Consider the following 16,049-nt stretch of genomic DNA (forward strand, 5'->3'; position numbering starts at 1 on the left):
AGACTGTCTGAGGGAAAGGAGACGATACTGACTCTCAAGTGTCTGAACCAGGTTAATCTGCTGGAGATAAATGAGGACAATCTCAGAAACAAAACAAACAAACCCGTGCTGTTTTACCTCTGAACTATTTGTTTAACTTAGTTATTTTCTCATGGTAACCAGAACATGTTTGTATAAAACATTAAGAAAAACGTACTCACAACTGCTAGGTGTTTGTTTGTGTATTAGCTATAAATGATGACGAAAAAAAGACTCGTCTACTGTATGTAGAGCAGACACTTGAGGGCGCACTTCTACAGCTCTAATGATTTTTGGGAAAAGAAGTCTTGAAACTCAACCTACAAATCAAAAGATGGGTTGGTTATATTTTTGAACCATTTAAAAATAAGCAGAAAAGGACTTCCGTTTCAGCAACTTTTTTCAATTCAAATTAGATGTCAGTTCACGAATGAAAGAAAAATGACCTAATGCTAATAACTTGAACATTCAATGACAATTTCATAGACATTTTACAGGTTTTAAATGCACAACTTACAACTGCTTATTGCAAAATTGCAAAAAAATTGAAAAATTGCAAATATTTTCAAATAAATCTATAAACCCAGTAGTGTTTAAATATTACCATTAAGCATAGTCCTTTTTAAATATCATATTTAGGTTTCCAGCTGCATATAAAATCAATTATTTTGGAGTTTCTTGGGTTTTACTCATCTCAAATTAAGTTAACATTTTGAATAAATGTTCGTTCAAAAATAAAATGGACGTTAGAAAATGGTAGATTGATGACAATTTGACAAGCCCATATGAGGAAGTTCACATACTATGATTGAAGCTTGTGATCACCAAATAATAGACTTAAAGGTGAGATATTTTTTAATTGCAGTAATGTTTGATAAACACACACACATCAGGAATTTAAAGACGGTGACCGACCAGACATGGAGGCCTTTATTGTTTAACTATGTTTATAGTACAGTGCCACATCTCTCACCCGCCATGGCGCCCGACACAATAGTCAACAACTTTTAACCACCACCGTGCACACATAACACACACACACTCACTGTTTTCTGCATTGCAGGTTTAAAGAGCGATACAAAAGCAAGGTAGTCTATAAACGTTTCTGCGTCAGTTCTTCCAAGAGTTCGGAGGAGGGCGACACAGAAAAAAATTAATGTTATTTTTTGGTTGATCACCTTTTTGGGAACAACAACAAAATGTCATGTCTAATCACTGTGTCATAAACACACATACTGACACACCCATACCACCAGTCAGTATTCTCATTCAACCAAATGTTTTTATCAAAGTGTAGTTAAAAGTGTTGTATTTTGAACGCTTGCAGGCAGAAGGGATAATAGTGAATTTCAGAAGTGGAACAACTAACAATGATTATGTTCTTTTCCCATAATCCTCTCTATAGGAAAAGGCCTTGTTTGTCATTTCCCTTGTGTGGCACAGGGCGGAGCGTCCGTCCTACCCATCCCGCCTGAAGCTGCATTACCTCTTAGCGCGTACAAAGTACAAGGCGTTAGTTTTAGGGTAGTACTTCACATTCTGTTTCTTGTCCATGAGGCCACCAAAAATGATGAGCTCTCCTCTTCCCTGTACCACTGTGTGGAGGCTGGTCTCCGGAGGCCCTGTTACCGCGGCGGGGGTCCCGTTCCCGTAAACTCTCCAGGACACCACACGCGCAGACTTGGCCCTGGAAACATCCAACACGTACATCTGCATGGGCTTGCAGTTGAGAGACTGGTATAGAGGTTTCCCTACGTTCAGGCTTTGGGGTGGGTGATGGCCCAGACGCCGTGCAATAGGTGGGATAGCGTGTCCATCAGCTCCAGCAGCCTGCGGAGGGCTAGAGGAGGAAGACGGAGGGGTTCCAGGTGGACCGGCTCCTCCACCGCTTCCCCCTCCAGGAGAAGTCCCCTGTGTCTGAAGGGAAGACGATGACGATGAAGACGGTAAAGATGAGGAAGATTTGTTTTTCACTGCCTCCAGACCTCGTCGTAAGGCAGCGGGAGACACTGCTCCTGGGGGAGTGTGTGGGGAGCCGGCAGGAGGGGTATGCAGGCCGTTGGTACTGGGCACCTCAGGGTGCTGAGCGGCAGCAAGAGGAGACTCCCAGCCATAGTCTGTGGAGGCATTTAGGAGGGGCCGTGAGGAAGGAGAGGCAGCCTGGGCCGGGCTGGTCTTTGGTGAAGGGGAGGATCCGTTTAATAACGGGGGAACTGCAGGAAGAGGAGGGCTGTCTGAGACTTGTGAAGGAGACGGCTGCTGGGGGGAGGAGGGGCTCCCTTCTCTGGCCCCTCTCGCTGATGGCCGAGGTCTCAGCGTGCCCCATCGGCCATTTACACAAGGAGCCTCTTCAACTGCTCCCAGGACAACGCCGGCCGCCCCGCTCCGAACAGGAGACTGAGAGCGCAGAGAAGGCGGTTCGGAGCCCAGAGGGCCCGGTGAGGCACTTATCGGGGAGGGCCGAGAGTTAAGACTTGGGCTGAGAGGTGCACGGCCAGATGGAGCTTGTGAGAACACCACCACACACTGGCCCACCTTTAGGTGAATGAAGAGATCAGAAATGAGACATTAGTGATCATTCTTATTCACATACATGCAGAATATGACAACAGCTAAGTACTTTTTTCAAAATGAAGGTTTAATAAAAAATGGGGAAACCCACAAGTAATTTGCAAGGGATAGCTTTGTTTTGTTTTCTTCTGGTATGTCATGTTCAAAGTCGCAGGCAGGGTTGGTAAACAGTGGAAATGCTGCGGTGGGGATTTATTTGTATATCTGTTATTCATTTAGCTTGCTTTACGATGACCAGCGAAGACAACTTGAAAAGGGTTTTAAGACAGACACTTACTCTACAAGCTGGGTGACACCACAGCTCTGGGGCCCCGTGCTCCTCGTTCTCCACCTGCAGCTGCTGCCACCTCCATGGTGGTGAATCCATGTGAAGGAGCCAGGCATCTTTAAGGAGCTTAAAACACACAAGACAACCGTTTGGGTCAACCTGGTCACTTAACGTCACATGGAACATTTGCCAATAGATTAAAGATGTGTTGTTTTGATACTCGAGTGGATAAATAAAAGCTTACTGCATTAGGACCGCCACAGCCTCCCAAGATGAGCAGCGTCTGATCATCAATCACAATCTAAGAGGAAAACATTTAATTTGATATAGAAAAGGGGAAGTTTCTGCTACATAACTTGTAAAATGCATGTAGAGGGGAAAGCAGGACAACAACTCCACTTTAAATATCTTTATCGTGAGATCATAGAAGTACAAAAAGAAAGAAGATCAAACAAGCAATAACATGTCTAAGATTGAAGGAATGGAATATTTGACTAGTTTGAATGTTTAAGCCTTACTTGTGATTGGCCTCCTCGCGGGTGGGGTAAGGGGCCAGATATGGGGGGTTTGGACCAGGACCATTGCTCCAGATCCAGAACCCAGACTTCATTACTCCTGATCAGAACCATCAGAGACAACACGGTGAGGTGTGACAGACACAGATTTCAATCTCAGATACAATTCAATTACCAAATGTAGGACTTGAAAGGCTGAAATATGTAAGGTTTTACATTAAATAACATTAGATATTTGTTATAAAGGTGCAGTGTGGTTGGCAGTGTTACAGCTCATGTGAGTTTTGGTTTCAAGTCTAGTTTCTTATGTATTATGTCTGTTATTTCAGTGACTGTATATGATTTACTGAGGTTACGTAACTTCCTCAACTCAGTAAATTACACTCACAATCACCTGACTAGTCATAGAACAATATATACATTTCATATCACTATTATGCTGACCAAAATAAAAGCGATATAACATCTTATCAGGATTCTCTTCAAAATATCTTTAAAATCAAAAGAAGGAAAAAATAGAAACGTTAAAACATACAGGATCATTGTCCCCTTAGGCGCGTTCACACCGGAGTACTTTTCCCCGTACAGTTCCGTTAGTACCCCGTATGTTGCGTTCACACCAAAAAGAGTACTTAGTGCCGGAAACTTTTACCCCCATTTTTTGTGCCTGCTAGAGAGGTGGAACCAAAAAAGTTTCTATTGGCTGGGCGAATTGCAAACCACGCCCCGTAAAACTCTGAAAAGTTTTGTGAAGCCGCCATTGTATTTGCTGGCATTAGCATTATTAGCATTAGCCCCGCAAACAAACGGAGAGAGAATAACTTATGGCAACACAAAAAAAAACATGGGAGCGGTGGAGATGAGGAAGTGTCGGTGTTCTGGCGATTTACTCGGAAGGCCAGAACTCCCCCAACTCCGGGGACTTCGGGTGGCAGTATACGCCGTGAAGTTGTTTGCGGCCTGCCAGTAAATCCAAAGCAGAAGAAGACGAAGTCACGTCAGCGGCTCATTTGCGTAATCTTCCAACAGGGAACTTATTCCGGTGTGAACGCGATCTGTACTTAGTTCCATGGGGGCACTAAGTGCCGGGGCACTAAGTACGGCAAAGTACTTGGTGTGAAAGCGGCTCTTGACTCATCTTCACCTCTGATTTGTGCCGCTTATATTAAAAAAAGCAATTCTTACATTTGCCTAGCTCCTAGTGATCCACCAAAAACCACCATGGTGTTTCCAATCACAGATGAAGAGTGACCAGCCATCGGTGGAGGTCCATGTGTTGTTACTATACAGTTCCACCTGAGAGAATAGAAGAAAAAGACAATCACAAAAAGTCGAAAAAGACAAACTAAAACGTAAAATTGAATCACATGTCACAACTACATCCTTTCGCTCCAATAATGAAGTCTGCATCACCAGTTTTTTGAAGGAGAGTAGGTGTGGATCTCATCAAAAAACCTTTCTGGTTGGTGCAGTGGATATGGGCTCGGCCGCGTCCATCCCCCAAACAGCACTAACAAATCTTTGTGCATCACTAGAGTCGCCCCAGCTTTAGGAGATGGATAAGAGCCTGAAATGAAAAGACCAAAGATATGAAATCACATTTTTTCTAAATAAGTATGATGTTATGCGTGTGAATGAATGCAATAATTATATATATATATATTATATATATATATATATACCTAAACATATAAAGATATAAATCACCTTTGAGTAAACTGTTCCTTAATAAATTCAGTGAAAAAGACCAAACAGAAATGGAAAACACAGCACAGGGTGAGACTACGTCATTCTTTTTCCGTTTAACCCAGTGGCGAACCGTGTCTATCACAACTGGACCTTCTGTAGACACACACACACCCCCCGCCGCCGCCACCCCCCCGGCGTTATAATGTCCGTCTTTGCACTGAATTGTCGTCTTAAAAAGGGTACTCACAACAATTCCGCAACAACTTCATCTTCACCTGTTGCACTTGCCATTTCAACGTTAAAAACAATAAAACGGCATGAATTGCTTCGTCGCATTCATCTAGATCAGTGTTTCTCAAACTTTTTCATACCAAGGACCACTTAACCAATAAAAAAACACTCGCGGACCACCTAACTCCACAAATATCCAAAAACACATCGTTTTTTACAAATCGCCTGAAAATGGTACAAACAAGTGGCAACATGTGTGATGAAGGTGTTTATCTGGGCTATATCATGCAATCAAAAGTTAAACTTAAGCTCGCTCCATTGCGGAGATATTCCCGCGAGAGTGCGGAAAACTCAAATTAATTAATTTATTTCAAATGTGAAATTGTACCAATATACTCATGAACCACTAGGGGGCGCTCACGGACCACACTTTGAGAAGCACTGATCTAGATCCTCTGCCTCGAGCCAGTTAACTAGCGGGCCTTCTAGAGTACCCAGGAACCGAGGGGAACTCTGAAAGAATACGCCCATTGGCTACAAATCAATATATGATTGGTTGATCAAACTGTCAGTCCAAACGTACGCTCTCATTCAGTGCAACGGCCAGGGCATTCGATCAAGGATGTAGAATACCTTGTTGAAGGACATTCTACCCAGAGACCCAGAACAAGATCTGATTGGTTGCTTTCTTTTCTAACACAAAACCACTGAAATGCGTAGTGCATGGTCCGAGAAGGACAAACAAATCAACGTAACACTGTAATATTACAGATCAACAACACGGATACGATTCTCATTTATTCATTTTATATACATTTTATTTATATAATTAAATCGATTTTTTTTTTTTTTTTTTTTTTTAATCTGAGTGTTCCAGGGTATTCTCTGAATATCTTGAAGGCCCTGATGGTTCGCCACTGGTTTAACCTCACATTCAAGTGACAAAATAACTCGCATTAATTGTATGTTGCAGTAGGCCAAATGTATCGCAGTAAGGTGCTCTTTACAGACGTCTTTACCTCTTAAGCCTTAGCATGCAATTTCATAAAAAGTGCACTAGTACAATTATTTCCCTCAATATAATTTTATCAGAGCTACATTTTCATTACCACCTCTTCAAATACTGTGTATTCAGTTGCTGCTGCTGAGCATATGACTACTACATTAACTTATTGTGGTTCGCCCTCCCACAGTTCTCTTACATAAGCTTCTTGTGCAGCTTCTCTTTTTTTTTTTACCAGAGTAACAGCTTACATTTCTGTTTACTGTTAAATGTTACTGCTTGTAACCTACTCATACCTGAGGCTAAAGGGCGGATCCACTCCTTGCTGTTGAGGTCAAGTCTCCACAGATCATTGAAGGCAGCATTGCAGCTACTCTGAGTGCAACCCCCAAACACATACATGGACTGGTTTGAGTCGTAATAACATGCACCTGCAACGGAAAGAAGGTAAATTAACCCCAACACACAGTGGACTCTGAAAGAGTTGTGTAATGTCAGTGTAATAGTATTTTTTCTACATCAACATGCACTTTGAGATGAGTAGCATTTTTATGTCAGTGACATCAAAAACATATTTATTCTTTTCATGAATCACTAAACTTGCAATGGGCAGGAGCCAATTTATCTCCTGCACATTCATAATATTTTCCACAGCTTAAATGCACAGAAACATTTTGAGATGTTAGATAACCTGAAGTTCTTTTTCTTTGACTTCTGGTAAAAACGATATATTTGACAACTCATTTTGATACGATGTAGAGTAAAGCAGCATATACTGACTGTGTGAGAAGCGCTGAGTTATTGGAGTTCCTGGATATGGGTATGTGCGACTTTCCCACTGGATATTTCCCTCCTGGACAGCTTTCAAGAATCCGTGGTAGCATTGATAAGCAACACCTAGTTCAGATAAAATAATTGTTAGCAACACACATTTTACAAGTGAACTTTGTTCTGCATTTAAGTGTTACTTTTTAATCGGCTCCCTCTCAGGTGTGTAAAGCTAATGTTAACTCACACTGTAAGGCTAACCAGTCCAACTCAGGATTCAGATTGATACAAGACTATGTATGTGAGAGGCATACCTTTAATGAGACGATACCACTGCTTACATACAAGAGCAGCGGTCTTGTGCTCCTGGTAAGGTGAGAGGAAGGACAGAATATATTCAAGAACTTCCTCTGGCAACTCAACCATGGTTCTCCCCCCTCGTTTGGCACAATTGTCCATGTTCCCTTCTTGTCGGCAGGACCCCATGTTTGCCTCTTCCTCCTCTGTTATCCCAGCAGGATCTGCACCATCATCTTCTGTATCCATGGCAACAAAGCATCCATCCTCATTATCAGGGGAGCGGGACATTATCGTCTGAGAAACGGAGAGACATGTTTGAGATGTATGCACTTATCTTCGTTTGTATATATTTCATCATCTACAATTACCTACACTGTATCTACGGTCAATATACACCATAATACTCACCCTTTTTACACTTGCCCTATTTGTGTTTTATCGGATGTGTGCAACTCAGATTTAACTAGGATGAATAGAGTAGGTCTTACCAAAGAAAGCCAATGTCACTGAAAAGCTATAACCACCATAACAGTTTTGTGGCATGGTGCTCATCAGTCTTAGTTGTCACACCCATTGTCTGAAACGGGTGGTGCCCTTTCTTTAGACTTGGCCCCCTCTTATATCGTTAGCTAAATCAAAATAGCTGTGGTTAGCCATCACATACTAAATGAAAAGCTGAACTGCTAATACTACCACCGTAAAGATAACCGCCCATAAGACTACATGAAACATGGTACAAGCCATATGTTTAAAATAGGAATGTTTTTTGTTACACAACACTGACTAACCGGCGGGTAAGGTTGTATGTTATAGGATTTGACGTTGGACCCTCAGACAATATATGTTAGCACTGGCTAACGCTAGCTTACTGGTCGTGAGCATCCAAGCTAACGTTAAGATTCATTTATCATAAGCTAACGGTGTAAAATACAGCTTACACGTTTTCTTATAAATACATTTGCCTAAAATGCAAAATTGTTACGTATGTAAATGACACGGCAACGTTTCAGGGCAGCAGTCTCGGCTTCAGTTACACCCAACTAACTAACAAGCTAGCTAGCTGATATATCCAGTCTGCTGCTGATAATCTATGCTAACGCTAGCTCGAGCAGAAGCAGTAATTAACTAGTTCCTCTAATGCCAGACACATTATGTCAATTTCACCCCTGCACTGTTGCAGTATTGTTAATACCGTTGTTGTAGTCGTGGATATTTGGTGGCCGTGAGTGTTTGTGTTTGCTGTTCTTTTCCCCGGTATCAGCTCCGGAGTTTCCTCTGCAGCCTCCAAACAGTCGCCATCTTCCGCTCTGTGAACAACGTCCTCCGCAGCACAGCGACGCAGCACCGCAGCACAGCGACGCAGCACCGCCGCCGACCGTCTGCACCAGCTGATACAGGGGGATCATGTTTCGCCCAGGGGAAAGTTAGAATAACGCTGTATAATTACCCGATTTTAAAAGTGTAGCAAATTACAAAATACCATCATCGTCAATTATAAATGTTATCTTGGGAAATCATTTTGAGAATGGGCGATAGCCTACCTACCCACAGGAGGATAAAACAGAAAGTGGAATAGATTTGGTAAACTGTCCAAAAAAAACGTTTATGCATTTAAATGACCACTGAGAGTGTAATGGCTTTTAAAAATAAAATAAAAATGTTAACCTCAACATCAAATAATAACAAAACGTAATTACAAATGCATGGTTCCAACAAAAACACATTACATAGAATAAATCACATGCAAAATCATAACAATAAAATATGGTATACAAATATATAAAATAATAATAATTCGTGTTTTTCAATACAAGTACTAATGACTGCTTATATTTACTAATTAAGATGGAAAATACATTTGAAGATGACATCTCTTTCTATGTTTGGACTGTTTACACCAGGGGTGTCCAAACTTTTTTCACCGAGGGCCACATACAGAAAAATATATGAAGGTCTGGGCCCCTCACTAGAGGTGAGGTATATTGCCTCATATGCTAAGTTATAAGTTAGAAAAATCAATCAAATGTAGGTAAATTAAGCTTGATACTTGAAAATGCTGTAAGAAACACAACAGCCTTCCTCACAGCTCTCCAGAGGGTTTCATTTATTTAGTTTGCAGCTCATGTATTAAAACAGAAGCTTCAGATTGCTTATATATAGATTTGTTATGCAAATAAGTGATTGGGTTTTTTATATGCACTAAGAGTTTGAAAATGTTTCCAACTTTAATTGATTGAATTTATTTGAAAAGTGGGCACACATGATACTGTGATATATATTTGTACATAATGTATTTAATTAGTACAATATATGACAAGCACAAGTTTAATTTGTGGGCCATATTTCATTATACTATTTTAATAAGCTGAGGGCCATTTCAAACTGGGCTGCGGGCCTCATTTGGCCCCCGGGCCGTAGTTTGGAGACCCCTGGTTTACACCCTCTGGACTTTGAAGTTATATTATTTGGCATTTATTCTATAATTATAAGCTCATTGAAGCCTCTACTTGCTTTTTCTGTAGTTTGATCATAAGTGTGCAATATAGAGTGGTGCACAATATGCTCCCCTAAGAGACATTTCTCCCTCCATCTGTAGGCACACACTCAACTTGCATGTAATGATGACATTTACGTTTGATATGGAAATGGTCCCTTTTTAATACAATTAATAAAAAAATAAAACTGCTGCAATTCTGACATTTGTGAGACGGTTAAAGTGTTACATTTCCTGGTGTATGTGTCCACTATCTTTGTGTTTAAATGGGCACATTGTATTGATCTAAATTATACTTAAATGACCGATAGTAAAAGAGAGGTGATTACATTGTATATCAATAATCCAAATCTGCAAAGTAACTAAAGGTATAAAGGTTGTAAAAGTATACAATTGAGCTCTGAATTGTATTGGATAAGAGTACTAAATTACACAAAATTGTAATACTCAAGTAAAGTACTAGTATCTCGAAATGTACTCAAGTACTGTACTTGAGTAAATACTACATCCACTAAACGCCTCAAAAACAAGGAAACCTATTTGCCTATTTCTGATGCTGTGTTCAAGTCACTATCGTTCGTTTCCACATCCGCTACTTGTTTGTTACATTCATAGACTGGTTACAACTATTATGTTGGGTCATTTGTGGATTTCCCTTTCATACAAACGGAACTATGATGCAACACAGTTATATTTGCAGTAACTCTCATGGCATTCATATAATTCCACGTTTGCCCTTTAGCGTTCTTACATGTCTAGTGACCACTGTGTCGTTGGTGTGTCGGTGCCACGTACAAGACTTGAACACAACTCTTCCCTTCGATACCACGGTGTCACACAAACTCAAAATCAAACAGCCTCAGCCAACTCTCTATCCTCAAACACAACAGTGCGAATTAGTGTACACATTTCTAATTAACACGAATAAGGCGTCAGTCAGTTAAATGTAACAGAATGACTATTTCTGCCCGTTAAGTGGTCTTGTCGGAGGTTAACAATTTGACGCCACCTAAGCTAACGTCAATATAACGTAATTTCCCCTCTTGTTTTACGGCTATACTTAAGAAGCACTGCTCCCATGTTACACACTATCTAATTCAGCTGTCAACAATCCAAAACTATTGTTTACACACAGTGTTTTTCCGTCCGAGCGACGTGTGGACGACACTGGATTTAGCGAGGTCGACATTACGCCAGTTTTAAAGTAGCAGCAGCAGCCAGGGGGGGATTGCCCTCAGTTAAGCATTAGCGCTAGCAGGCTAACACGCGGCCAAGCGGCGGGTTGTGAATTTGTTCTTCGTTCAATTATCATTTGATCACCAACACCCGTGAGTTTGAGCTATCCGTGGGTGTGTGTGAGCTCTGCCCACCGTCTCATGCACCTCTGTGTGGATGAGAGAGAGTTAGAGGAGCCGGAGAGCTAACCAGCAGTCCTGTTAAACATGGAGGATGAAGAGGTTGCAGAGAGCTGGGAAGAGGCGGCGGACAGCGGGGTGAGAAACACTAACTTTGTACAGATATTATTCTAAACAAGAGTTGGATTCACATATCCAGTCGCAAAGCAATGATCCGCAATACTCTCTGTGTGTCTGGCGTTTGAATTCCTGATTTAAACATGTTTTTATTTCGGGTTGTTTTTTCATCATAGAAATCAGCTTGTTTTCCTCACCGAGTCTTGTAGGCCTCACTGTCCCATAACAACACAGGACAAATGCTGGCTTCATGACCATTTATTTACCGAGAAAAATGATCTTATAATGTTTCAAATCCCAATGTATATCGTTAAAGAAAACTTGTTTTTAAAAAAAAGTCAACTTTTTCAAATGTATCTCATTTCTTTAGACCCGACTATTGCGGATATGAAAGGCTGGACTTAGTCATGTAATACCATACCACCAACAGTTGACCTAAAGTATATTTAGAGTTTCAGCAAACATATATTTAGCTGATTTGTCTTGCCTTGTTGGTAGATTGGTGGATTTGTTGGTCAAAGTATCTGTTAGCTATACAGACGGTCCACTTTCTATGATTTTTGTTTTGGTAACCTATCCCCCCTGTCATTACATTTTATGTTTCTATTACAACATTTAAAGTGGCTGCTAATCATGACCATTTCACTTTTGTGACCTAACATTATTATGGATTTTATGGAAATGTTATGGTTGAGTTGCTGCATTATTTTATCCTCTCATCCTTATTACTGCAAACTGAAATCCAACTGCTGGCAACATTTTGATATGATGGTGAGATATACAGTCTACCATGTTTTATCACAAAATATACATTTCAACTTCTGTTTAAAAATGAATACAACAATGCACTCAATAAAAAACAAGTAGGAGCTGAGTACATTTCTTAACAAATGGTCAAGTATGTGATGCCCCCCATGATATATAACAAAATGCAGAGTATTCAAATTTTCAATTTTAGGTCATCAGGGAATATGATCTGCAATGATATTTCTGAAAAAACTTAAAGGCAGTTTTCTTTCCATCAGCAAATTAAATATCTGGTAACATTGTTTGCTGTTCATAATCAACTTGTTGGATTACACATGTCTTACATTTGTTTATCTCCCCAGGAAATAGACAGAAGGCTTGAGGCCAAACTGAAAATAAACCAGGAGGCAAGGTAAGCAAAGCAATTTATCAAAAAGAATGGTAAATGTATGTTTCTATTGCATATAATTCTCTTACAGTAATTGTATATCTCTCACTTGTTTTTACCTGTACAGGAAATCCATCCTGGGGTCTCGTGGCTCTCCTGTTCGGACTGCTATTGTAATTCAGGATGACTCTTTGCCTGCAGCCCCCCCACCACAAATTAGAATTTTGAAACGTCCCTCAAACGGTAATGCAGGAAACCTTGCGTCCTCGACTCGTCCCTCTCAGCAGATGAAGTCTCTGGCCCAGCGGGAGGCAGAGTATGCAGAAGCACGAAGAAGGATCTTGGGTAGTGCGTCTTCAGATGATGTGCCTCAGGACAATCCAAGCCAGGACAGGTAAGACAAAACGACAAAGAAGAACCACAAATAAATTGACATAGTACCTAAAACACTGTTATTAATTTCTTCTCTTTTCTTCTCATATCATAAGGCCAAGTCGTATGAGCGTGCAGCAACCTTCAGAACCAATTCGTCCAAACACTCATGTGGTCCGCCAGCCTACTGGCCCGGATGGCACTTCGGGCTTCAGACTCTGCAGATAAACAGGAACTACTTGCTGCAAGGAATCAGCTGTCTACCTAGGAGGGCATAAAGGGTGGCAGTTAAAGGGGTTGTTTGTGGTATGAAGAGCAGTGCGGTGGGATGAGACAAAATGTAACAGACAAAAGTATTACGAAGATGCAGCATGGATTGAAATGAGCTTCTGCACCCTCTCTCTACTCTGCTTACTGGCATGGTCTTTGGCTTTCACATTGTCTTTTCCTTCTGTGGAAAGCTGCAAGGGTCTGGCAGAGATCCGCCAAAGATCTGAAACCCCTTCTGTTCCACACTGTGAACAGGCTTTGGCCTCACATCCCTACACACTGTGATACTTTGATGCCACATGAGGTGCCCTATGATTTTAAGTATGATTGGCCAGACAAGGACATCAGGTGTCTGTCTCTTCAGGGAGAATAAGAAGAGCTCTCCAATATGTGGGAGTTCCCTGGAGAGAAGCAAGCTAACGAGCTGGCCTTTCCACTGAGCGTGGATCATGGCTGGGTGTCCACCGGAGAGCTGGCCTTAGTTTGTTGGGTCCAGGGGAAATTAAGTCTGTGACAGGGCTGAGAGTTTACTATGTCCAACAGCTTGAGTGCAAGTGAAAGAAAGTCAAACTGATCCAACAGTTTGAGGGAAAGTGCACTGTGCTCAAAAGGGCATTTTTATACTGTAGTTGCGTAACAATGGCGGAGGCCCATAGCAGGTCTTTCCACCATCCATAGGCCTCCGTTCGGCCCTTGTGGCCATGAAAGAAACGCCCGGTGGGCACACAGCCTGTGGCCACAGATTGCAGATCTCAAGGACAGAATGTCACTAAATCAAAGCTTATTCAAGCAATAAGACAAATTTACTCCCTGTATTATTTTTACAAACTGCCTAATTACCTGTGTTTTGTTTGAAGTTACCCTTTTTTTTAAATAGTTAACGTTGTTATTTTTCCCATGTTTGTGTTTTTTTTTCTGAGACAAAAGTATTTTTGAGATCAGTAGTTTGCCAGATATTAGATGATTTAGCCTTCAGATGAAACTTTATTGGCAGTGTCATTAAATGTTATGAAAGTGGAAGAAGTCGGAGCTATTCATGAATTGGAAATCTTACGTCATTGTGCATTAATGTCCCAGTGTGTGTTGCCTTGCTGTTTATCCAAATGGCTGTGTTGGAACCTCTCTTACAGCCAACTGCATTGCATTGATCCAGACAAGAGGATTTTGATCAGTTTTCACACCAGTTTAAATATATTGACTGATTGTGTTAAGATTATGGTGTAGTCTTCAGAAATAACTATTTGATGCCCAGCATGGAGGATGATACAAACATGACATCTGCGGGTTTTTTTTTTTTAAAAGGTTAGGACATTTTTTGTTAGAACTACAAATATGAACACCAATATTTTGGAAATCTCAAACTATTATTTTCCTTAACAACGAAGCCAAATGTCCCATGCCCGGATTGAATGTCTTTCATGTGGTGTTTTTCCACACAGAGAAACACCATTCTTTGCTACCCATTGAAATAAAACTTTGCAAATCAATAAACTCATCAAATACTGATAATTACTGCAGCTATTTTTGAGCCCTTTGACACTTGTATGCCTTAAATGAAAACATATTCCTACACACACTTTCCAACGGGTAGTGCTTGCTAATAAAGCGTCTTTGAGCACCTGTAAAAGCGCTAACAAATTCAATCTATTATTAATATCGAGCTTTCTGTATATTGTAATAGGATTTATTTAACAAAATAATGAACCAATGTCATTGAGGCACAGTTTATAGCAGCAACAGCTTTAGGCATGTAATAAATCATATTCAGTAAGCGTGCAATAATGCTTTTGTTAAGGAAGTGTAAGACGTTTGACCATCATTTATCCAAATAGTTTCCAATATCAGATTGGTAATATGTGCAAGAAAAAAGTTGAATTGAAACTATGACATGGTAAATTAAATAACATTCACACAGCATCCAACTTAGAAAAATTGATTTAACTGCTACATTTGGACCACTTTTACAACCTCACTTGCTTCGAGAACACACAAAAAACAGTCTTTTAGGGTAATAATGAATTCATTGTTTATTGTCCATTTGTGAGAGTTGAAGATTCTGTTATTGATATACAAGTGTCTATTGCAGCTCTAACATCTCAATGTTTTTGTTTGATGACTTTGTACACTAATTGTTATACTGTCCCAGGAATTAGGTTCAATCATTGAAATGGATTTACTATCCTTTCAAATGGAAAATTAAAAGCGAAAAAAACATCCTGTATCTATATGATCTACAGGAAGCTTTGTTTCAGTCATTCACCACCATCTGTTCTGTACTTTGAGGTGGATTTGATGTCATTGTCTACTTAAAACTTGAAAAACAAATGAAATTTGAATACCCTTTAATAAACACACTTCAAACTTGGGGAATGATTTTCATCTTGCATAGAGCTCATTGCATGGGTATACTTTATACTTCTACTCTACTACATTTTGGAAGCAAATTGTGTACTTTTTACTCCAATACATTTATCTTACAGATGAATTGGTAACACTTTACAATAAGGCTACCCTTATAAAGGGTTTACGAATAGTTTGTAATTTATTTATTAATTAGGTTGTGAACACTTTATAAATCATTAATAAGCTTTTATAAGACATGAGATAAACAGGGCACCTGTGACTGGTTGCTTGCCAAATAGTGAGCCCACATTTATCTGTACTGCTAAGCCTTATATTGGCTACTTAGCTTACTTCGTCTTCTTCATCAGCCAGCATCCTTGGTATCTGTTGTTCACTGAGTTGATTCTCGCTAAGTAGCCAATATAAGGCTAGTCATCTTGCCAAAGAGTGAGCCTGTGTTGATGTATGAAAACTATGTTAGAACTGATTTATAATTGGTTCTTAATGATTAATAAAGTATTTACAACCTAATTATAAACCCTTTATGAATCCTTTATAAGGGTAGTCTTATTGTAAAGTGGTGCCGATTAATTTACTAGG

The 16,049-nt window shown here is 40.2% G+C and overlaps 2 protein-coding genes across 2 annotated transcripts; one reads left to right on the forward strand and one right to left on the reverse strand.

Annotated features, from left to right (window-relative positions):
• Nucleotides 1-823: 823 nt before the first annotated feature.
• fbxo42 (F-box protein 42) lies at nt 824-8,748 on the reverse strand. The gene is made up of 10 exons (XM_034083636.2): nt 8,556-8,748; nt 7,378-7,657; nt 7,076-7,192; nt 6,592-6,726; nt 4,786-4,939; nt 4,558-4,668; nt 3,376-3,472; nt 3,102-3,158; nt 2,867-2,983; nt 824-2,553 (listed from the first exon to the last, which is right to left on the reverse strand). Exons 2-10 carry the CDS (start codon nt 7,649-7,651, stop codon nt 1,501-1,503), a joined length of 2,115 nt encoding a protein of 704 aa, XP_033939527.1. The 5' UTR covers nt 7,652-7,657; nt 8,556-8,748; the 3' UTR covers nt 824-1,500.
• A 1,967-nt stretch (nt 8,749-10,715) lies between these two features.
• On the forward strand, nt 10,716-14,615 carry LOC117446601 (SUZ RNA-binding domain-containing-like). The gene is made up of 4 exons (XM_034082886.2): nt 10,716-11,350; nt 12,439-12,488; nt 12,592-12,858; nt 12,953-14,615. The coding sequence occupies exons 1-4, from the start codon at nt 11,300-11,302 to the stop codon at nt 13,062-13,064; spliced, it is 480 nt and encodes a 159-aa protein (XP_033938777.1). The 5' UTR covers nt 10,716-11,299; the 3' UTR covers nt 13,065-14,615.
• The last annotated feature ends 1,434 nt before the right edge of the window (nt 14,616-16,049 follow it).

This window comes from Pseudochaenichthys georgianus, chromosome 5, assembly GCF_902827115.2.
Source record: "Pseudochaenichthys georgianus chromosome 5, fPseGeo1.2, whole genome shotgun sequence".
Taxonomy (NCBI): domain Eukaryota; kingdom Metazoa; phylum Chordata; class Actinopteri; order Perciformes; family Channichthyidae; genus Pseudochaenichthys; species Pseudochaenichthys georgianus.